Source organism: Coturnix japonica, chromosome 5 (assembly GCF_054131305.1).
Source record: "Coturnix japonica strain WE chromosome 5, WE-NBRP24, whole genome shotgun sequence".
NCBI classification, from domain to species: Eukaryota; Metazoa; Chordata; class Aves; order Galliformes; family Phasianidae; genus Coturnix; species Coturnix japonica.
Genome location: NC_140667.1, coordinates 50978192 through 51003357, shown reverse-complemented (window position 1 = coordinate 51003357; position 25166 = coordinate 50978192). Strand labels below are relative to the sequence as shown.

The following is a 25166-nucleotide window of genomic DNA, read 5'->3' as shown; positions in this document are numbered from 1 at the left end:
TCAAGTTCCTTCAGTGCAAACTGTACAAGACATAAATATAAAAGCCAGCCTGCTACTGGGGATCTTACTACCTACAAAACAGACTTATCAAAGAGAAACAAAGCTTACTGAGGCACTCAGAGAAAGGAACAATCTTAGATGATTTCCCCATCTCTGCAACAAACCATTTGCCATTTCAGATGCCTTTCCTCCTGCCTCCCTCTGAAAGCATCTCTACATGCAAAAAAAAGCCACATCTAAAGCTGTACATTGTGCTTCCATGTCCTTTGTTAGAATCCAGGAAAGCATTAGTGGAGCAGCTCCATGTATGCAGTGCATGCCAAGGTGGCGTTTGAGGCTGTTTGAGAGGAATTCACCAGATAAGAAGGCAGACGAAACATGGAAGGCATATGAACCTACATCCAGATAACAGCTCTGTTTATCCAGAAGTGTTTTATGGAAAAGATATCAATTATAAGCAACCAAGGTCTACTCAAGAGGAATAGCAAATACTGTTCTACGAATCAATAGCCCCATAACTCAGAAGTTCAGGAGCAGACCCCGATCCCAAGGAGAATTAGGGCAGGTCCCTGGGTCTCACTGGTGAGCTCAGAAAAGCTTTTGTGCACAGCTTTTGCATTGCAGAGTCTTCTCATACAGGTAGATCAGTTAATAGAGGCAACATCCCAGTATCAAATTTAACTTGTCTCAAGTCTGGCACGCTGTACCCACTATGCAATACCCCTTTTCTTTGAGCCAGGTGGGAATTTTGCCATTAACTCCATGGAAGCCAGGAGACTCTCAGACATTTTATCTCACTTGCAGTGGCAGTAAATCAAAACAAGGGAGAACAGAGACGTTGAACAGAGCTGTGCAAGCATTTCAGTGGAAATGCAACCTGTAAACAACTGCAGCAAGCAGACCCAATCTACTCCCACTATACAGCTGGAAGGCAACACACAAATGGGTCTCAGAGCAAGTTTCCTCATTTAAAATGCTGAATTTGAGGCACAAGGTGCCAGGGAGGGTAAAGAGAACAAAGCCTGTGGCAAAAGCCGAATGCAAAATGGCAGGGCAGATCTACTAACCAGCCACCCAAGGGTGCCTGCTCTTCTGAAGGCTTGCCAGAAAGACTGAACTTAACTGACAAGAAACAACTTCAAATGGATATTATTTGTGGCGTTTAATAGGGTTTTAATGGCCTAGAGCTGTTTATTCTTTCAATGTACTCATCACAGTATAAACTGTCATGTCTGTGGGCAACTGGGCATGAAACAAGTGGTTCTCCTACACGCTGGTTAACCTAGCAGCACACCTCCAGACAAGGGTTTTTGCACAGTTAATTGAATGTCAGAGGTGCTGCAATTGCGGATGCCCTCCCATTTCCTTCTGAGCTGGCAGCTCCTTTTCATTTGGCACCACAACACTTCACAAGCACGCAAGTTTTTCCAGCTAAAATTCTCACATGCTTTAGTATTCACTTACATATATTCTGTTCCAGCTATTTTTGCAATTTTTGGTGTACTGTGCCCCCAGAAAGAACACACACACTGACCCCATCATGCAACATTCAGGAAGCGTGATATGCACCTTGCCTTTTATACAATGCTAATGGAACTAAGAGACTGGCACCTCTACTGAGGTATTTCAGCATGATTTTCCTGCCAACGCACATATTGTTGCTAATTAAAAAGATGAGAGAAGTGTAAGAATCAGAGGGATTACCAGCTGGCTATGGGACTACCTGGCTGCCTGACCTGGATCAAAAATCATCACAAATGCAATGCCACGTGTCCATTCCAGTATCAATCAAGACCAAGCATCACAACAAATGAGCAGTCCCAGTGTATGGTATGGCATGTGACAGGCATAAACAGACATAAGCATAGTCTAAAATGCTGCTTGACTACTCAAGGATAAGTAATTGAAAACTTGCAGGCATCACACTTATGATAAGTAGATAACAATATGTGTCAAGGTCTAGACTGACATTGATTTTTATCTGTGTATTTTTCTTTTGTTAGATTTTTGGCATTAACAAGCTCTAGAAACAGATCCTTTCAAATCCTGTACTAAAAGTGTAGCATCACAAATCTCTTATCCCATAACATTTGCCTTAGAACAGGAAAGCAAATATTCTGTATAAATTATTTCTTATGCATAATGCAACAATCTTGGTCCAACACAGCAAATCAAAGCTGAGAATCTGACTTGGAAAATAAGATAAATAATAGTTCTGGATACCTAAAACCTACAGTGGCATTCTATGAAGTAATGCTAAGAAGGCACTACTGGCCTCAAGAACATTTTCCATTTCAGACAGCCACACAGCTCCTCATTAGAGAGCAGCCTTAAAGAAATTTTCTGCACCAGTGTGTGCTGCTGGTCAGACCATGCTCAATGCCTCCCCTGCTCAGTTTTCCTCTGCAATGACCAGGATGCCTCCTGCAGAGCAGGAAATATCACACTGTAAATATAACTCCACCAGCTAAGGCTCAGACACAAAAGAGGTACCAGCCACGCTTTCAGAGTAGAGAAGTCTCTCCAAAATCCAGAGATGGATTAAGATAAATGAAATATAGATAGATAGATAGATAGATAGATAGATAGATAGATAGATATACTTCGCTACCAGATCCATTTTCCACAATCACTTCTTGCATTTGCATCCATATAATTCACTTGAATATAGCCAAAACAGGATGCTTTCCAAATAGAGTCCATCACATTCATAGAGGGCACTTGATGAATTAAAACTTTTGGTCCCCTCAGAGGCAAAGGAGAAATATTAACAGAGGTATTGCTAAATCTATTCCTAGCATTTTCCTGAAATCCCATTTTGCCTGTGTAATGACTTAAATATGCAGAGACTGAAGCACTGACTCATGGAAAAAACAGACCCAGCTTAAGAGAGAAAAGCAAGTGTAAGCATATTTGGGATAGCTGCGATAACACTGTTTCTTTCAGCCCCATCATGCAACCAACTTGGTTGCTGCCACGTGAATGAATATTTCGTGTCAACAGCATGTGCCCATCTCTCCTCCACTGCCCATCAGAGGACACCTGGCTGCACAGAGCAACCTGTGACCCCCAAGGCTTTTCCTTTTCCCTCAAGACAAGAGCAATGACCACACATCAGCATTTCACCCCAGCAGATATGCAGCCCACTATTCCCAGCCCCTAGAGCTGGTCATTCCCCTGAACCATCAAGGAAAAACCCACACAGACTGGTATCTCAGTCATTCCTTTCTGCCTCCACCATTCCTGGTTACTTTCCTCACCCACCCACACATGCATTAGAGATTTAGTCTTTTCCTACAGCACTTCCTTTTAAAGGATGCAGCAGAGCAGGCACAGATGCACATCCAGCCATAAATTACAGCCGTCCACCCCTGAAAGACCACCAACAAAGGAGGGAAAAAAATATACAAAAGTGATAAAGCTGCAATGCTCAGAGTAAATACATCATCAGCCTAATCACCCTCTTGGGAATAAAGATGCCATTTGCACATCACTGTGCCCTCTCAGTGTGTGTATAACAGGAACCAACATAAGCAACAGAGTAGCACTCTGCAGGCCTTCCAGAATGAGAATTTACAAGAATCTACTAAAATAGCCTTTGAAATAGGTCACTTGAATATCTCACTTTCCTTACCTGAGAACACATTCATACTGATATTAATGAGGGCAGATTTCATATGAGTGAAGAATGATATCTAAACCTTGAAAATATTTACCCCAGCTTCAGGAACAGCTCTAGTTGATCCTCATTCACTGCTAAAATTTGTCAAGTGTTCTTCCATTGAACAGTCTTTACTGCTGCAATGCTCAACTGCATTTAAACAATCACCAGAGGATAACAGGAATTCCAAAACCAAGCAGATTTGTCTTCACTTCAATAATGGCTTGAGTGAAACACATTAGATTTGTAGATGCTCTTAATAATAATAATAATAGAACATTGGAATTTAGCTTTCTTTTAATTTAAGTCTTGCAGGACTCTAAAAACTGCCCCACTTTTAGCAAGGGACTGAAGTATTTGAGCAGTTTGTTAATGCTGGTAAAACTGGTCATTATTTTACTGGGCACCAGTCAACAAGGTGCTCAACTCAATGCACGTAGTTACATGCAAAACAACTCTCCTATAAATCCTTTTCCATAACCTAATTGTAACTGTACAAGTGCATCAAGTAGCGGTGAACAACCTACCTGCAAGTGCTACTTTTCTGCATGACGTCGGCGCGATGATATCCAGAGAGTTTACAAAAACCGTCATTACTATAAACTACAGGCCAGTCCACAATCTGGGCATTTCCCAACAAAAAACTGGACTCTAAAAGAAGAAAGAGAAGAAAAAGGGCTGTTGTCAGTGGCAAAGCACACGTACATCCTTCGTGTTACATAGCAGATGCAGAGTTATTCACAGTGGAAACCTCCATCAGGAAATCTCAGAGAGGACTGAAATCAAAGTGGGCATCAGAAAGCAAACTGCAATGAAGACAGCTCTTAGTAAAACAAATAGCTTCAGTAATATGATTTTCACTTTATACGTGTATATATATCTTGAAATTTACCTCACATTAATTTGAAACTTGATGCCATTGAACCATATGTGCTTCAAGACCAACGGTGACACCGTTGCCTAAGATAAGTAAACTCCTCCATCAATAAGCATTGAAATAACACAAAACACATCAAATTCCAGTCACAGTCTACACCAAAACACAGAACAAGTGGGCTTGGTTCATCCTAGTAGCATGCACCAATTGCTGTCAATACACAAATATGAGCAAGGAGTATTTTTAGGAGGCTGAACTCAGGTTTAAATACTGCTTCAATCATCTGTTTTTTCAGTCATTGCCTACAGTTTTATACGCACGGACTGGCACCAACACATTACGAGTTAGTCCTAAAATAGTCATATTCACTAGTTTGGAGATATTCTTCTATCTCTGCTTTTAGAAAAGCATTTCTAAGGAAGGAAATACTAATCTTGATTAAACACATTGTGGGATTTTATCTTCATCAACATCTTAACGTTGTTTCAAAAACAATATTCTCACTTAGCAGAGATTCTCAAGCTGCAGTCTGTGATGATCTTCAAAGCTTTGCTTATTTTCAGTTGTAATTTTCAGATGCATTGTGTTGGTTGCTGTAGAACTAACTGTTAACACCAGCCCATTCATTTATGCTAAAAAGCATTACAACGTACCTATTAAAATCCCTGCTGTATGGAAAGGACAGCAGAGGTTCCTTTCAGCAGTATTGCAGGGGGAAAAAAATTACAGGGAATTCTTACAAATTCTTCATTTAATAGTCAAAGAATGGTTATGCCAGTTACTTTTACAGACATACACATTCATTTAAATCCATCACAAATAGTCTTAAATCTGAATTCCAACTTTAAAGATTTTTAAGTTTTTCAGCCTAAGGGAAGATGCAGTTGCTACAACCAGCAGTAGACATTGAGCACATGTCATCTGCTAGCAACAACCAATATTAGTCCTCTAGCCAAAGCAAGGTTTGATTTACAAATAGGTTTCTTTATTGCATTATCCTTCACCAAGTTTTTGCTCTCATATCCACACACAATGAGCACAACCTTGGCAATTACAGGAAGCAGATATTCAGACTCTTTCAAGGATGCGAGCAAATCTGGGTGCTCCCCAGAGAACCACAGTCTATAGGCCAATAACCGTGTCTTAAAACCATCCTGTCCATCTGATATCTTGGATGTGTCTCCCTATCACATAATCCTGTTTCAGGAAACAGAAAACACTGTAGAAGATACACGTTGCAGCCACAGTACTCAATGGACACCTTCCATGGATTTTCTACTGCTTACACACAGGAGTCTCAAAATAATTGCTAAGGCATTCATTAAACTGATCAAATCCACCAGGATGTTGGGAAGGAACAAGACATACCACCAAATTACTGATCTTTCAAGAAAAAACAAACAAACAAAAAGAAATTAGAAAAAAACACTTTAGAAATGTATTTTAAATATTAGTACTTGTAAGGTCATATATATACACATAAAGTATATGGACAATTAACTTGATCAAATACTACAGAATACATTTTCCTTTGTCTTTGTGAATATTCCATTACATAAACTTCTTTCTTTCCTTTTAAACTTTGCCTTTGATAGCAAATTTTCAAGATTCCATGCATACCCTACATTTTATGGGGAGTCATGTCACTTTCCCCAGCACACACACTAATCCTTCTCTATGTCTATGTCTAAAATTTCTCCAGATCAAAACTCAACACAAATTTAATTTTACATCAGTCAGTCTCTGCTCAGAAATTTCAGCAGTGACTCCTTGCAGAGTTGCTAATATGTCTGTTTTAGAGCATAATTTTGATGAACAACAGTGGAGAATACTACTTTACAGTCTGTGAGTTCTGGGTGGTTTGAGGAGAGACTGCTTTGCACCACATCATCACCAGCAACCATTTGTGAAAGACCATTTCTGCAGTCACTTCCTCTAGAGTTGGGTCCTAATAGCCACTCTTGGACTAAAACCATCTTCGTGTTCAACTTCCATCCAAGAACTCTTCCAAGCACAACCCCGTATGTAACCCTCAAGGCCCCAAATGCCACCAGCTCCAACACAAGGAGCCCTCTGCCAAGGGCACCCTGACATCCTCCGTGCCCTGCTGTGGTGACACCACAGCCAAGTCCCATAAAGGTCTGTAGGATAAGCCCCAGGCTCAGAGACTAGCACTGTGATGTCCTGTTGGATTCAGGATGAAGGAGCTATATTTTGCAAGCTAGATGTTTTTTAAGATGATATCACATGTATTCACAAGGATAAATCTGTCTTAGCCCTCCACATCGAGCATCACTTCGTCTCACAAGCACTTTATGGTGGAGGCTGTGAAGAAGTTTTCTCTGGGTACTGGCACTGCTGAAGGCAGGAAGTAAATCTGGCAGAACACTGGTCTAATTGCACGTGCGAAACCCTGCACACCTGTAAGCTGAATTATCTGTGATAATAATAACGTAATAATATCTGTGTAATAATAACGGTGATGCAACCTGCAGGTTGCAGGTTTGTCCAGCCGGGTGAGTCTGAACACCATTGCCTGTCTGTAAGAGAAGGGAAGCAGGGCTCAGGCAGCAGGCAAACCCTTCTTGGAGCTGTTATGTACCTTATAGGAAGTCAGCATGCACTTTATTAGCCTACATAACTCTCCCACTTACAAAGTTAATACAGATGGCAAGGAATTAGGATATTAAGTGTACAAAGCAGAATTTCAGATTTGGAAAACATAGTTGAGGTAAACAATTGTTAAAGGTGCTGTATTTGCTGTTCTTATACTTCCACTTTGCAGAAAGGCTCTGTTGTGTAAAGGAACTCATGCTGTATAGCAGCAAGCCTTTAATCTCAACGTGTCTTGCAGCATTTAATACCCAACCCAACATGAAGCCTCATTTTGTTGTGTTTTTTCTTTTCTTTTAAAAATGACCACAGTGTGCAAGCAAATTTTTTCACCCACCAAAACGCCCAAAGCAGCGTAAAATTCATGTTATGTAATCAAAGGAGAGTGAAAACAGCTAAATCATTGCAGGAGATATGTTTAGCCAAGTGAGAAACGCTGTCTCTAATCATCTTTCCTCAAGGATGCTCTGGAATTGCTCGTGAACAAAAGTGCTTAAGTCGCTATTTCAGAATTCCATCCTTTCCCAAGAAAAGATGCAAATAACCATTTAATAATAAAAAAGTCACCATTGAAAAAGACGCTGAAAAAAAAGAAGCAGCAGCAGAACAAAAATAATGATATTAATGTTTGCAGAATAAATTCCTAACTTGAACAATTTGACACTGAGCCACGGTTCCGAATTCGTGTCCTTCTTACGTGAAGCGAGTGCAGCATGGAGCAGACAGGCTCTGTGCAGTGCCTGGAATTTGCCTTTTTTGCTCATGTTGCCTTTTTAAAAGCACTAAACCACCTAAAGTGCTCTCAGTTGGCTCTGCTTATAACCACGCAGGGACACACTGGTGTAATCTGGTTTAGATCACCTTGGAAAACTTGTGGGGATCCTGCTAGCTGAGCTGGGGAGGGGACTCCTGTAAAATATTAAGGTTTTATTTTCTTTTAGCCCTGCTAAACAAATCCTGGCCCTGACTGTATATATTTCTATTGATGTTTGTGTACAGTGAATCCAATCCTATGCTCAACACATCCCTGTAGCAGAAAATCCTGATGTCCGGGACAGACCTGCATGCACTGAGCCCTCTGAAATCACTGAATCATAGAATTGCAGGAGTTGGAAGGAATCTCTAAAGATCCCCTAACCCAACCCCTGCTGAAGCAGTTCCCTACAGTAGGTTACATAGGAAAGCATCCAAGTTGGTCTTCTCCAAAGAAGGGGACTGCACCGCTGCTCTAGGCTGCCTATAGTCAGCCTGGGCTGGCACCAACACTCTTCCAACTTTGGGGTCAGCTGCAGACAAACTGCTGTGCTTGAAGCAGGCAAGTAGAGCCACACTGCTGTTTTCTAACAAAGCTGTTATTTCCCCAGTGTCTTTAGAGCACGCAAAACATCAGTGTCATCCAATTTATCCAACACCTCAAGCATTCCCTGAGAAATAATCTCTTGAAGGACAAACTCTTTATGTCACCTCTCTGTACCACTGCTGTTTTTATTTAATACTCACATTATGAAAAGGTGTGGAGGACTAAACCCAGAGCAAGATGCAACTGCACTGACAAAGCTAATTCCTCCCCCAAATTGGTGTTCCTCTCCTAGAAGTAATCCAGCACTGGCTGAGGTATTAAATCCACACGTAAGTCACTCGGTTGGCAACGAAGCTGCTTTCAGCAATTCAGCAAGCAACCTAAAGGATTAGAAACTGCCTGGAATTTACCTTCCAAAGAGTTTAAAAGCTAAGTTTAATCATTTATCACAGTCCACCTCCTTTATTGCAGCACAACTTCGCTGACCTCAGAAAGAGCTTCAGATCAATAAGGACAAGAAAAGGTTGCAAAGAGTTGCCTGAGAAATGACATTTCATTCAGTTCTCATCGCAAGTTCCCTACCACATACTCATTTATCCTATGGTTAGGCTAATCCTCACCTATGCTAGTTACCTTCCAAATGCCACTGCCAAATCTGTTTCCTATTATAATTACGCTGAGCACAAGATAGATGCTGTGGGGCTAAATTTAAACTGGAGCACGCAGACAGCACACGAGCATCCTCAGGGAGCAACCAAAAACCACATCTCTAGCTAGATACAAATGAGCACGCTTGCTTCGCATTCCCAGATGAGAAAAATCACAGCAATGGCAGCTGTTCATCTTGCAAACACTCAGCCTATAGCCAGCTATAGCTGCAGTTTCACAGCATGTGGCTGAATGGTCAAAAAAAAACACTTTTGACACAGAATTGTGCACTACTCCTTGTGTGGGTGTCCACACGTGGCTGATGCAGAGCAGCTCAGCATCTCCTGGAGCATAGCATCCAGATGTGGAGTACAGGAGAGACATGGATCTGTTGGAGCACATCCAGAGGAGGGTCACAAAAAAGGTTCCAGGGACGGAACACCTCCATGCAAGGGCAGGCTGAGAGAGCTGGGGCTGTTCAGCATGGAGAAGGCTCTTGACAGAGCTGTCAAGTGAGGGATGTCCAATCCCTGGAGACACCCAAGGTCAGGCTGGAGGGATTCTGAGCACTGATGGAGCTGTAGGTATCCCTGTTCATTGCAGGGAGTTTGGCCTTTAAGGGTCCCTTCCAACTCGAAACGATTCTATGATGATTCCATCACCTCAGCCCCAGCTCTGCTCTGGGTGCTGCTCCAGGCACTCCTGCACAGGGCTGCTCTCAGCACTGAGTGCAGGGCAGAACTGGGCTCCACCATCCAGGTTAGGCAATGCTGAGCAATGCAGCCAGGCACAGAATGTGCTGATTAAACAAAGTTCTTAGATTGACTTTTTTTCTGAAAAGCAGACTATTATGAAGCTAAATCCAAAAAATCTTCTTCCTTTACTTAATTTTACCAAACCACAAAACCCTGTTTCCTTAAGCTCACCAGGAGAATAACTCAAAACTCAGGCTAACCACCGACCGGCACCTCCGTTAATGAGGCTAATTAAACGCATTTCCACAGCTCACTTAACTTCCTGGCATTATTCTTTGGCTGCACGCTCCTTCCCCACGGTGAGGTTTGCTCGAGAAATCAGCGATTGCCTTTTGCTTTCCCTTCCCGTTTCGGTGCTGGCTGGGAGCGGCACAGCGCTCGCACTGACCTCTGCTGGCAGCACCCGACAGAGCGCAGATCCCATAGGAGAACGACGTTCTCAGAGAGCCAGCTATTCCTTTTGCGAACCACACGGCATTATTCGAGCGCATAAATCAATGAGATGATATACAGCTGCGGTAATTAACAATAAGAAAGCACAGAAAATCTAGATTTAAACCACTTAAAGCGACGCCTTTCAGCAGGCATCAGATCCGCCTTACGTTTCACCATGTGGAACAAGAAAGAATGGCCCCAAGTTGTGCCAAAGGAGGTTCAGGTTGGATATTAGAAAGAATTTCTTCTCAGAGCAGTGATGCACTGGCATAGGCTACACAGGATTTAGGGGGAGTCTCTGGACCTGGAGGTGTTTAAGGGAAGGGTAAATGTAGTACTTTGGGACACGGCTTAGTGGGCAGTATTGGTGATGGGTAGATGGATGGACTAGGTGATCTTAGAGGTCTTTTCCAACCGTAATGATTCTATGAAAATAGGGCAATTGAAAACTACTCTCAAGTGTCAGCTAGTAATGCTGCTTCATGTATAAACTCACTTTGCATTGATTTCTGTATCAGCCGGCCACCTGCAGCCAAAGAAATCACAAACACAGCCCTGTGCCGAAGAAAACCCCAAGATAAACTTGTGTCACACCTTCAGCCATTTCCCCGCAGCCAATGGAACTATGGAGGGTAGAAATTTCTGCTCCATGGTTTACAGCACCATTACAGCTGGATGGAGCCCTGGGCAACCTGATCCAGTGGTCAGCAGCCCTGCCCACAGCAAGAAGCTGGAGCTCAATGATCTTTAAGGTCCCTTCCAACCCAAGACACTCTGTAACTTAGCTGAGAGCTGAGGGACAGGGTTATTGCCGAAGACCCCTAAAAACAGACATCTGTAAACCTGAAGTAATTTGCATTGAAGACCTTTCTCTCTGCGCTGAATGAAATTTGACTTGGATCAGATGAAAATGCAGCTTGTAATTAATCTGGGAAAGAGCCTATGTATATTGTGTCCAGTGAGAACAACACTATGTCACCGTGCCTGTAAGAATTCAGGTATGATTATGAGGGTGGACAGTGATAGGACAAGGGGGAATGGTTTTAAACTGAGACAGGGGAGGTTTAGGTTAGAAATTAGGAGGAAGATTTTCACACAGAGGGTGGTGATGCACTGGAACAGGTTGCCCAAGGAGGTTGTGGATGCCCCATCCCTGCAGACATTCAAGGCCAGGCTGGATGTGGCTCTGGGCAGCCTGGGCTGGTGGCTGGTGACTCTGCACACAACAGGGGGTTGAAACTGGATGATCACCATGGACCTTTTCAACCCAGGCCATTCTGTGATTCTATGATATGCTGCACAGACTAGCGGGAGAGACAGCAGACACTTACTTTACCATTAGTAAAATGCTAATAAGAATGAGAAAGTGTCTTAGCACTACATGTGCGATACTCGTCTGCTCTGCCTGGATCACAAAATTAATGGGTTGGGCTGGAAGGGACCTTGAAGCCCACCTAATTCCAGCCTCCTGCAATCTGCTGGCTGGATCCCAGCAGATCAAGCTGCCTCATCCAATCCGCATCCCAAAACCTATGATCGGGTTGATCCCTTACTCATCAAACTCACAGGCACTCAGTGGCGCACAAAGCTCAGTCTGAGGGAGCTGATGCACAGGAACATGTCTCTAGGCTGTGAGAGGCCAGAAACTGAATGCTACCTGCTTTCAAGTTTATGGTGAAATTCCTTACAGAGCCATGAGTTCAGCCCAAGAGTCAAAACGCATTTGCAAAAGACATGAAATATTTCTTTTTCTAAAAGTTACTGCAACAGAAACCATAAGCAATAATGGTGACTGTTACCATTATTTGTCTTTCACTAGATTGTTCTCACTTTTATTACATGTGGCCACAAAGTCCCAGAGTTAACCTTTTTCCAAACTCAACATCAGCTATGAAAAGAATTTACTCTGTTAACACAGCAGAAGCAAAAGCTCAATGCTTCTGCTGCTCCAACATGTGTCTGTCTTGTCTGTCTTTATCTTCCACACCTCTTTGCCCATGAGATCTGATGGATTTCTGGGATAAGCACACAAAGCCCAGCCCTGCCCTATAGATTTGCCCAAATCTGTACCCACGCTGCTGAGCCAAGGTTAGTGCCAACATGGAAGGAGCAACCAACAAAAGCAGTAATAACAGGCACGGACTGCTGAGAGAACAACTTAAGAAAGAACCCTGACCTTATTAAAAGCCCAAAACACCAATGGCAGGAGCAAACAGTCGCCTTAATGTGATTCAAAGCATTGCTCCCACAAAACACATTTTCTTTCAGCTTAGCAGAACACCTGGTGTTCTCCAGACCCAGGGCACCGCCAAAGCTGCGGTGAGATCCCATCAATCCTTGGGAGCCTCATGTAAGAGCTTTACTTTCTGCATTTCCACTGAGCTAAAAACAAATAAAGAAAGAAAAGAAAAACCCTAAAAACTAAAACACACTTGCTCAGAGTGCACTGATTACCCTGAACATAGCTCTGTGTGGTCTGGGGGTCTGTATCCCTTTGTACAGCCATGCCCACCCCACCTCCTGCAGGGCTCTCTCCCCACTTTAACCTCATTTGTAGCCAAATGCTGTAGGTTCCCACCATTCCTAAAAAGCAAATCCCCAAGTTAACATTGAAAATCAGATACGTGGCTGCTTTTAGCACCAGGCTGCCCACCACACTTGATTCCTGCTGGGCCCATTCTGACATTCCATGCTTTAAAACTGCTGCAGCTTCATCTATAAATGCTTTCTTGTTTGGATCCATCTCTGCCAATTCCAAATAATTTGTCTGCACCTGTGTTTCATTTTGAAATCTACCGGTTCTATCTCAGCCCTGATGAAGAATCTGTCTGCAAAAATAACTCATATTTCCAGCTATATCTATTGGCCTATAAGAAGATATTATCTCTCTCTACAAGCCTTGTTCTGGATGTTGAGAAAAGATTTACGGTCAAGTGTGATGGGATTGTGTAAGTGCAAGCAATCTCAAACGAGAGTGTTTTTTAACCAGGAACGACGATGGAAAGGCTTCTTTTTGAGGATGCTCAAAAACCCATCAGACTTTCTCCTCTTCCTCGACTTGACATTGAAAAACCCCTTTAGAGCTGGTGAATCCAAGCATAAAAAGAAAAGCCTGGATGTGGTCAGCAGCCCAAATCCATGCCTTCAACCGAGCGTCGGCAGGAGATACTTGAACCAGATTTGCTCTACTGGACACCAATAAGTTCGGATTAAACAGAGCTGAATCCAATGAAAATTACTATTTCTATAAAGGGCAAATAAGGCTGTGACCTGGATGACAAAAATAAGAACTAAATCATGTTCCAACGCACAACACTAACTGCTAACGTGAGTTTAAAAAAAAACAGATTCCCAATCCACTTTTTGCTCTGATGTCCAATGGGACACATTTGCCTCTATAACATCACACTTCAGCAGAGAAAAAGCAGAGTAGAGACCAGATCAGCATGAGTTATGCTCCCAAATTAGGCCAGTCTAAAACCTGGGCAAGAGGAATAGATGTTTTTTTGGAAGGATAATGTTCCAAAGCTGTCTGAGTTTTCCTGTTTTCTGACACCTCAGAGCTTTCCTGAGCCCTCACAGCAGGGATGACATGTGATGTAATTAGAGCACGACTCAGAGGCACCGAGCTCCCAAACCCTGTCCCCAGCTGTGCCCCCGATTTCCCACACACCTCTGGGACAACTGTGGTGTCTGAGCCACAGATTTGAGATCACACTGGGAACACCTGTGAGTGTCCTGTTCCACCAGGAGCTGCAGAGTGTAATTAAGCTCCACTTGGCACTTAGAAATTATCAGAGGGAAAGGGCTATGTATAACCCTATTAATTAAGCTTGCATTTAATATTCTGGTAAATAATGCACTATTGCAGGAAATTAGCCTCCAGTGATGTGCAGCTACAGAGCTTGACAGTCAGCTGATGACCACAGAGCAGATGCAGGCAGCAGGAGAGGGTGGGAACCCCCCAGAAATGCTGTCATGTAACATCTAAACAAATTCTAAGTCCTCGATCTGCTCCTTCTATGGAAATCAATGAATCACTAATTCATCCTTGGCCATCAAAATCAGCTCAATCCAGCAAACCAGGCTACATTAGTGAGATAAATCCAAGGCTGAGGAATAGCAAGGTGGAAGGAAACTCTTCCCAGCAGGACTTCACATCACATTAATGGCTCCATTAATAATATATCTGTGAACTTTTTTCAACACCCCATTCTGCCCACCTCTCCCACTCCCATGCATGGGTTGCTCTAAGCTTGAGCTCTCCAAGAAGGAACCTTTCAGCACATGCGAAGTTGAGGTCTTTTAGCAAACGACATTTATGCAAGCACTTGTGTTTCAGCAGTGCCGGTGCAAAAAATAACAGGTTAGAAAAGGGATGGAGGCAGCACAGGGCTTGGTCAAAACAGCACCAACAGCAACACACAAACACTAAGATCGGAAAAGACCTCAAGATCAACCAACCCAACCATAAACCCAAACATAAACCGAACCATGCGAGATGGTCCACAGCCACATTGTAACTTTACCGGAGCTGTGCAAAGTGCTATTATTTATCACTGCTTTGCAACGTGCTGAAGGGTGAAACAAACTCCGGCAGCAGGGAATCGTTCCTGCAGCTCTAAATCGGTGCTGTGGGCATCCAACGAGCAGAGGAGCAGCTGCCAGCAGTTCTTCACCGATTAGCACGGGATGACCATCCCCAAATTGCAGTCACTCTCGCATCTCAGTGCCTTTACCACGCACTTTAAAGTGTCACAAAGACTTTGAAAACGGTCTCAAGGCCAATTCTTAGAGAACTAAAGAAGAAAGAGAAGGAAAACCCGACCCGAAGGAGTGGAGGGAATGTGAGAAATGCGAATGAAGACTCCTCAATATTCAGAAAGGGCTTAACAAACGCTGCGAGATGTTGGAGGTGAGGGGGGACGGGGCAAGGAGCGCGGGCGGAGCCGTTCCTTGAAGGCACCGACGGACGGATGATGGAAGGATGAAGGGATGAACGGACGGACAAGATTTCTCACCGCTGGATCGCCGGACGATGTTCTCCAGGAAGGTGTTCTGCGGTGCCACCAACCCTCTCTTGCCCCCCGGCATCCTGCAGCGCCGGCTTCGGGGGCCGGGGGTGCGCGGCGGCAGCGGCGGCAGCGGCGGCGGCGGCGACGGCGGGGGGGGGCCGGCGGCGGCTGATGCGCCCGGTGCCCGTGAGTCGCGCAGGGGCGGCCGCGGCCGCTCATGGTAGTGGCGCCCCCGCGGCGGCTGCAGCGCGGACTGGGACCCGCCGCGCACGGAGCCGCCGAGCGCCGCCGCCCGCGCCCCCCTGCGCCTGCGCGCCCGCCCAACCGGGGCCGCTCCGGGACGGGCAGCGGGGGCGGAGCGGTGCGGGGATCCCACCCGTGGGGGGGGGGGGGGGATGCTCACGGGGGTCTGAGAGGGAGCGTTAAGAAGTTGTGCCCTGCGTGAAACAGAGAGAAAGAACGTCAACCCTCTGGATTGTATTGCTTTTTACGACGGCATTCCCGTGTTCCCAGCGGGGGCAAACGGACGGCAAGATGCTCTTTCACTAAAAGGAAGCTGGATGTGTTTTGCCCACTAATAGTAATCATGGTGTGCAGTGAGATGTGTAAAAAGACAGCAGGCTTGCATGAATCCATCAACCAGTTTTGGGGGGCTTTCTCCTTTTTCCGGGGAAAGCAGGTGTGAGGGTGAGGCAGAAGGAGGCAGGTTTAAGGCTGGAACCCTCTTTTCTGTCCTTTTATGCAGGGACCCGGCGCTGCTCTGCAGCTCCGGAGCCCCGAGGAGCGGATGAGTCAGTGCGGACACGGCGCTGACCGCCCTGCGAGCTATCGCTGACACCTGCCCCAACCACGGTCTGCTCTCCAGTTCTTTCTCTGCTCGGACATTGTCTCTTGAAGGTATGGTTAGCAAAATCCAGGAAGGAATTAATCCACCTACTTCTGCCTCTGCTCATTTTGCACGCAGTTCCAAGGAAGGATCATAGATTGTCTAGGCAGTGCGTGCCGGGGTAGGAGCGTGGCCGTTGTGCTGCACTGTGCTGCCTGCTTCCCCCATCCCATCCGTCCCATGCTTAGGCCCTGGTGCAAAAAGTTGTGCTGTGGTCACACAACCTCCGCTTAGAGCTGGAGAGCTCTGCTTCACCGGGAGCTGCTGCAGGAGCGGTGCTTCCAGCCCCAGAGCCAGCAGTGCTGCTGCTGCCAGCTGAGATCTGATTCTGCTTTCATTTAAACAAATGCAGCCAGGAGCAGCTCTGCTACTGTTGCTGGAAGGATGCTCCTGCTGAGCTCTGCACCATCCAGGAAAACCTGGCTTCTGGTGGTGGGTGGACAGCAGCACCTTCATGCCACTCAGATGAGCCACAGACATTGAAAATATCTGTGTACAGGCAATACCATGTGTCCAACCTATCTGTATGGCATTGCTGGGGCTTCTGCTCACCTGCTTCCTCAGTTCCACACAATTTGAATTCTTGTACTCGTTTCCCATCCTTGTTTTAAATCCCCCTTGCTCCAAACACACGCCCTTTTATTTACACATCAACCCCTTTTTGTTGACTCTTCCTCCCAGCTGCCTCCATCATGTCCAAACATCATTCCATGCTCTGGGCTTCACCCAGTTTCACCTGTTGTATCTACAAAAAGCCCGGTGCCCCATGTGCACAGAGCAGCAAGAGAACAGCAAGTGTAGCCAGCTCACACTACACAGCTCATGTCCATCTGGAGAAGAGCTGACCCTCTGACTGTGAACCTACAGGACAGGGTTATTTTACTTCAGGGAGTATTAAATATTTCCAAAACAGTTCTTCTCCACAGCACGTATTTCACACAAACTTATGAATGAAGAATCATCAACTTGGACTCAGGGACCTCCTAGAAGAGGTGAAGGTCGGACAGGGATCGTCTGCCCCAATGGCCTGAGCCATTAAAGCATGTGAACCAAACCACAGTGTTGCCTTTTCTGTGTTTGCGTGTGATGAGAATTGTTCCCTGGGGTACCCACAGAGACCAACCCATGTGGGTTTAAGTGTCCTGTGAGCAGCACAAAGCAATAGGATGCCCTTAGCAATGCTTGGCACTCCAGGTGCATACCAGAGACTTCTCAGTATAAAAACAGTGATCACTGTGACCACAAGTTTCAGTTATTAGCTGTTCATGATCTCCAAAGCTAGCAATGCTCAGTATCCAATATCTCATCACCTATGGGTATATTGCTGAAATAGAGACTCAAGTGGGAAACAGGTGCCAGAGGGAGATGTCTGAGGCTGCAGGAGAATTTGTGCCTTCTGTGCCTTTGCCATTCAGGTGAAATCTGAGCTCAGAGCTTATGGTGGAGGTGGCCAGAAGATACATCCAGATTTCTTCATTGTATTTTGTGTCTGCAGACTTCACAAAGGAGGAAATACCTCTGCATGTAGAGGGATTTAACAGCTGATGATAGCCAAGGTAACAGCTGTTAATAGCAAGAAAGAAGAATTGTAAAGGGAAAACGAGGTGGGGAGAGGGATTACATTACAGTTTCTTTCCTATTTCTCCATCTTTTGTTTTGTTTCCCTTTCAAAATTTGAACAATTGGTTTGACAGACGGGAAATCAATACAACCTTGACAAAAGTTGTTACTTCTGGTATAAAAATAAAAACTGATGGAAAATATTGACAAAAATTCAGAGCCAAAGTACTTGCTGGTATCTGACTTGGCACCAGCAAGAATCCTTCATTCTGTGCTGTGTTGTGCAGGTAAGTCTCGACTACCTGACCTAGAGGTTACAGAGCTCCCATCCCTTACTGTTTTTGGCAGTGCAAAGCAAAGGGATGAAGAACTTGCATGAAGAAACAGCATTCAGATAGATGTGGATGGCTGAGGCAAGCACACAGGAATCAGGAAGAATTCAGGCTTCCTGTGTGCTATACATCTAGGATGCACTCAGGATGGTTCTCAGTGAATGGGTAACTGCTCAGTATTTCTCCTTCACACTTCTCATTCAACATGGCCCTATGCCATGCTGCCGGGACCCCAGCCAAAGTCCACTCGAGTATGGAGGAATTAATTTCTTCATGGTGCTCTTCACTAATCTCCTGGTGCTTGGTAGGCATCAGTGAACTTCTGCTTTTTTCCTTGTCATAGAGGGATCAGGCAGGAAACTGGGGCACGGTGAGATTAAGGTCAGAATCGTCTGGTAATTGTGAGTGTCCGACTTGAGATATCCAGGAGCAAAGGAGTCCCACTTTGTTAGAAGATTATGAGTCCAGTGTCCACTGAATTCACAGAATCATTTGAGCTGGAAGAAACATTTAAAGGACTCCAGATGTCTATTTCACATGAGCTTGTGGAAATGACTGGAGAAAACAGTAGGAGACATCAGGTTTGAGTATCTTTCGCAGTTTCATGGAAAAGCCCTGTAACAGATTTAAGCATTCCAGGTCTCACTTACAACACGAGGCTTCTTATAGATCTTGCTTTATTGCTTCATACCTTTTGATTTCACAAGAACGCACACCAAAGTTGTAACAGGCTAAAGGTAGAAGTTGAAAGCAAGTGGGCAAGAACACATTTGAGACCAGAGAGAAAGATGTTGTGAGAAGAGCTAAAGTTTTCACATCTTGAAGACTTTTGGGAGAGAGAAGGTGGGAATCTTAAACCCCTGCTTGGAAAGGAGAGGGAAAAAGAATCCTCTGAGTTCACTTGAAAAGCAACAAAACCAACAGCAAGACCAAGTACCATAGGACAGCAGCTTACAGCTGCCCAACAAGTGAGGTTGGAGACAACAGAATGTAGGATGCAGTCACATATGTTAGGGATGTAAATGGTTCTGTAGGTGGAATTGGGACTCAAAGGAGATTTCTTCCTGAGAAATAAAGTGAGTGAAGCCAATAACTTATGGCCTGACATTACAGAGAGAAATCACCAGAATAATTACAGAAAACCAAAAAAGAGAGATTTTATCCTCTCGGCCTTTTTATTTATTTACAGGAAAAGTATTTATTTCCACAAATGAGCAATGCCTGAAAGAACAACCATATGAAGATAAGTTTACAGAGAACTCCTGTGCTCCAAAAATCAAATATTTGGGGTTATTTCAGCCAACAGCTGAATCACTACAAGTCAGGATTCCAGATGGGAAACAATCCACAGTTGTATCTTTGAAGAGATGTTTTGCATTCAAAGTAGTTCAAAGTAGCATCCAGATAAAAACACCTCACAGGAGGGGTTGGACTACTTGAAATGGCAATAAATCCCAGTCATTGTATTGGCTGGATACTCAAAAAATAGCATCCTAAGAGCAGAAATGGAGACTTGGTGGAGGCAGTACTGTAACAGAGGCCCCCAAAACCAGTATGTCCTCCTTTGAGTCCCAACTCCACCAACAGAGAATTAAGGTACTAATAAATGAATAGCTGCAAGCACACCACACTTTTCCCTACCCACATTCTCCCACCAGGGATAGGAGGAAAGCAAGCACCCTGCTGGATGATGGAGCCATTGTCTACATCAGAGACAGTTTTCAGGCTTCCTGCAGACTCAAACATGAATTGCTTCATAGATAATCATTTAACAGTGCTTCCAGGCTTTATTCGTGGACTCTCAGGGGAAGAAACATTTCTTCTTAAAGGCAAAGCTGGGATTCTACATGATCCTGTAACTTCAGGTCTGACCTGGGTCTTCTGTTTGGCTGAGACACTAAAAGTTATTTCCACCATCAGCACCTCCTCTAGTGCCATCTCTCTACAAGGCCTATATCAAGTCCTGGAGCCTCATCTACAATAGGTAGGAGCTCCATAAAAGCCTTCTCCAGAGCTACCCCAGCATTGTTTTCATCCCCTCCTACTGTTCTAGGGATGCCTCTGGATCTTAAAGGCTATACACTAGGGATGTACACTTAAAAGAAAACCTCAAGACTTTTCAGCAGCTGAAATACCAACACGAATGGATGGTATTAAATTGTCCTGAAAATTATACACTGAAATGGAAATGATTTAATCACAGCTTAGCTTTTACTTCTAATTTGGCAGCCTAAGTTGAGCATTTTGTATGTTTTGGGTAAAGTGTTCTAATAACAATAATGCAGTTAACAGCAATGGGTTTTTCAGTTTTAACTTGTTTTTCTAACAATTGCTTGAAAAGAAAAATCATCTTTGAGAAGCAAATTCCTTACACTGGGACTTAGCTCAGCCATGAGTTTTTGTAGCAACTGTCATTAGAATTCAGCAGGGGGGTGGGGGTGAATTATGAATTTAGACATGCTTGTTAAGATTTGTATTTCTGGAAAGCCAGAAACTTTCAGCAATTAAAGTGTTGATCTCAATGTATGCATGCCTATGTGTTGAGCTAGTCAAAAGACAGGCAACAAAAAAGCATTCTGTCTGAATTTCCTATCTATAGGAGAACAGCTGTGAAAAATAATAACAAAAATATCATCAGTGCAGTGCAAACAATCAGATCCAGATCACCTTCTTACCACAAGTCAGATGCCTTGTGTTCCTGCCCCAAAGGTGTTCAGTCAGGGAAAGATAGCACCAGGTGCATGCCTGCTTCAAACCTTTCTCTTCACAGGGACCAGTTTGACATAGAAACCTTCACTTCAGTATATAAATAGCAACACCAATTACCCACAGATGCACCACACAGCAGCGGAGCTGATAACCCACACCATTCTGGAAGGCAGCTGAACAACGCCCAGCCATATATGTTAGTCTTCAAATTATGTCTTACTGCATTAAGGGGGGAGGGGAGGGCACTAATTAGTAAGTTCCTTTTCATAACTCTTAAGACAAAATGTCTGCAAGTTAACAATTTATATTCCTCAGAAAACATCTAGTTCACCTCAATGCTTTTGCACCAGTTAAGTTTTGCACTGAGCCTTCTGCTAACACAGCATATGCAGTTTAGGTTGTTTGCCGGACAGTTCCCCTTTTTCTTCTTTAGATTAATTCTGTGCAAGCTTCCATACTGATTCTCAGAGAAGCAGAAAGAAGTCCTTAAGCTGGTATGTTTATCACATTGACTTAGAAAAGTTTACAAATAAAGCTTATCATGGAATTACCACTTTCTAGCACAGTTAATCTCAACCCATCCACTCACTGGCACAGTTTTCTCACATTACATTTGATTAGGGTTTGCTGCTGGCTCTGCAGAAAGAGGACAGAATCTGCTGACATACAAACTTTTCGTAACAAGCTACACAACTGCTACTCCAGCACTTTGTTGGAAAGCAGGAACATCTTAGGTGACTAACTGATTAGCATGGGAATGAAGTCCCCAGTTTGCTGTTCTATAGGTACATAGAATAATAGAACTCTTCACTAACACAAGCAAATCCAACAGATGTGATGTGTAAATAGCAGTTCAGGCTGAGTTAAGTCTAAGGACACTGAACTCTGCTTTATGGGAAGGAAGGATGTTCCAAGGCATTTACCAAGCAACTTTCAAAGAGAATCTTTCCAGATAATCTGGTTGCTTTCCTTAAGACTACAAACATGCCAAGTAAGCAATGCAAGGAAAAGCACACTTTTATTTTAGACAGTCTGAAGTGTAGTGACCTCACATACTGCCTCCAGCACTGGACTGTGAAAGATGTCCTAAGATGTAGGATCACTATAGAGAGCCATGTCTCTGCTACAGGTTGGAGCAGCTGCAGGTTCCCTTTTCCTGAACCAGGACAAGCATTCCAGCACTCAGGACCAGAGCTGTCAGCACTTGATCTGAAACTGCAGTTGTTGTCAGGCTCTAATTAAATAATATGCTCACTCTTCAACCTTCTATTGCTTTAGAGAGGTGCACAAGAGCAGTAAAGGGCCACAGATAGCACAACGGGTTCTGGGTCTGGCATAACCTGCAGAAGTAACCGACTATATTGACTTAGCATTAGGGAAAATACATGGGATGCACCCATCTCTTCTCACTTCAGGAACCATCTTCAGATCGCCCTCATCAGCAATGGGTTTGCAAAGTTGTATTCATTTGTCTCAAGGAAAAATGTTATGCTTCATCAGCTCACTTCATAAGCTCTTACCTCTGCTCCTGAACTGGCTGTGCGCAGTTGTGTCCGTCTCACCTTTGCTGTTGCTAAGTGAAAAAGAGAAAAAGAGAAAATAAAAATGAACCAGACTACTCTTGCCTTTTCTATTATGATAGGAACATTAAGAGGCTCGGGGGAAGGAAGATGCTGTGTGCCACTGATCCAATTAGAATCCTTCTTATCTGACTGTGGGGGACCAGAATTGCTCACAGCATCCCGGATACACCAGCAAGCAAAAGCCCTGCTGCTGCTGTAGGTTGATCATTTGTTTACTTCACTTCAAAAAATAAATAAATAACAATCATTACTGCTCCTTCACTATTGAGGAAATTAAAGCTATCGAGTTATTTAAAACCCATTTTAAAGGAAGGCAGGTAATGAAATGAGCTTCTCAAAACTTACAGCATCGGCAGATTTTTAGCCAACAGTTCATTCGGACATATCTCAATGAAAGCAGTTCTCAGCATTAACATTTTCAAATCCAGATTTAACCATAGACAGTAGAAAGCACTTCACTTAAAGGTGTATTTAAACACGTGAATGTGGCAGAAGCACAGAGAAGGCTGCAGTTTTTAAAATGAGAAGAGAGAAAAGCTGCTTCTTTAATCGGTGCCATAAACATCAAAAACCACATCTCCCTCAGAATGCATGCAAAGCCTCCCACGTACATGAGTGGTTGTAGCCAACATAATTATCTCTGTAATAAATACTTCTTTCATTTCCAGAGACCACAGTTCACATCCACACTGTGGCTCCTCACTACAGCCCTTTGCATTCAGTAATCCTGTAACTTGAGCAAAGTTTCCTACCATAATGAAGAGCAGTGGCTAATTCTACTGTTCCATCTGATTCCTGTCAGAAAAATGTAATGGCTGCCTAACATTAATTCCTGCTTAGAAAACTGGAAATCATCAATACAAATCAATTTGCACCAGAAATGCTTAGATTTTTCAAGTGGTTTTTGAGCTACATGCCACACAGAAATCATCTGGATCTTTAATTATATCAGTCTCATTCATTTTCATCTCAAGATAAATACAAACTAGACAAAGGAAATAGAAGAGACATACATTTTTTTAATTATAAATTTTCTGGAAAAACAGGGCCTAATCCTACTTATTTGCAGGATAAAGGATTCCAGTCTTGCTGTTTTCAATCAAGCAAGGTAGAGATTTCTCTCTGCTCCAAGTAGAAATACACATTTAATCAGCATAAACCTAATGCCCCCTGTTGGTTATATATTGCTAAATACACAGTGCACGCACATAGGGATTCCTCAGTCTCCTACTGCCAACAAAGGTATCATAAAGAACATTTTAATCTTACATGGACACGTGGATTATACTTCAGGTTTACCTGGGGGCATTTGTCACCTCCTCTACGATTAAGGAGCCACATCCCTGTTCATGGGAAGCTTTTGTGTCTGCAAAGGCACAGGAGTGCTCAGTAATAGCTTGTCCTGAGGCACAGAACTACACATAGCAGCCTGCAGCCATAAAGCCTGGAGCCTCAGTCCTTAGGAAAGCCAAAAAGGTTGAGTTTGGGATCAGGTATTAAAAGCTCTCTGTAACATATTTTGATAGCTCCTGCAGAGAAGCAAAGTGGAAATGAATAGTTTGCTCAGCTGGCCAACTTGTCTGTAGTCCCTGCATCCTAAATGTGAAATTATTAGAAGAAAAAAGAAGGCTTCATCAGAAAGGTGGCCCAGGGCTGGTTATCAGCAAATGCCAGCCTCTTCTTGGAGAGCCATTTGGTTTCCATGTTGCAGGTGGCTGAAATGCCCAGAGCCTGAGTGACTTTGTATGTTATGCTGTAACTTCGCAGCAGAGCCAGCAGCAGAAGGCAAAAAAATCCCATTTTAAGCTGTAAGTGACTGCAGGCCTCTGACCAAGCCCTCCTGACACACCTGTGTGCCCCTCAAGGGCCACCCAGCCCCACAGTGTCACTGCCACCTGAGATCAGAGGTACCAATGCTTATCTGAATGTGCAAAGTCCTTGGAGCTGTCTCTCCACACCTCCACAATGGCTTTCTCCATAGTGACATGGGGATGCTCTCCCTGGGCACAAATCAAGCACTTAGGAGGCCCAAGCATCAGTCATGCTGTAACAGGGACATGCAGCTGCTGCAGCACTGTGAAAACAAGCTCTACTTACATGTTATTTACTGTTATTTCCACAGTTGGCCAAAGAAAAGTTTGAGCTAATGCTGATTCACACAGCTGGCTCTCATCCTATCTGGGGCAGAGGGGCAGCTGGTTGCACACTTGAAGCAAATGCTGGTGAGCAGATTCTCCAAGCACTACCCTTGAGCCACCTCAGTCCTCTACCAAGTTTGGCCAAAATGAAGTTGGAACTCCAAGTCTCTTCATTCTCTGATCTCTAGAAGACAAGCTGCTCTAGAACCTTAATAAAGCACAGAGTTCCTCAATTACAATAGTACATGAAGAAAGATGACATGGCTGAAATTAGGGTCTACAACACGGGCAGCTTAGAAGCAGAATTTAAGCATTTATTTGAATGATAAAAATCAGTAAGTTTGGAAAAGACCACTAGTCCAACCATACTCAAATCAGGCAAAGTCTCATTGCAGATACTACTTCAAAATACCCAGTAGTTCCTTCATCAAAAGCAAATGTAGTTTTTTCTCAGCCCTCAAGCTAAAAGCATCCTACATCAGATGTTTCTTCAGACATTCATTAAGGAATCATTAATTAGATAACAGTATTCCTTTGCTGTCTGTTTGATATACAAATATCTCTGCCGAGACATTTGTGAACCTGCAATATTTGGATAGAATAAATAACATGAAATAACACTTTATAGAGCTCAAAAACCCCCAAATCTCTGTT

The 25166-nt window shown here is 43.8% G+C and overlaps 1 protein-coding gene across 5 annotated transcripts in view; it reads right to left on the bottom strand.

The window, feature by feature from the left end:
- The window catches only part of KCNH5 (potassium voltage-gated channel subfamily H member 5), a 161812-nt gene extending 138368 nt beyond the window's left edge, over nucleotides 1–23444 (bottom strand). For 2 of the 5 annotated variants that reach the window (XR_014946809.1, XR_014946808.1), the window contains exons 1-2: nucleotides 15311–15455; nucleotides 4189–4312 (exon numbers count right to left, since the gene is read on the bottom strand). Coding sequence is in view for 3 of the 5 variants with exons in the window: in XM_015865668.3 (XP_015721154.1) it covers nucleotides 4189–4312; nucleotides 15311–15383 (197 nt within the window). In the remaining 2 variants the exon portion in view is untranslated. Of the gene's footprint in view, nucleotides 1–4188; nucleotides 4313–15310; nucleotides 15615–22311 lie in introns of those variants that run through there. The other 3 variants (XM_085549560.1, XM_015865668.3, XM_085549561.1) reach the window with 3 other exon arrangements.
- Between the last annotated feature and the right edge of the window lie 1722 nt (nucleotides 23445–25166).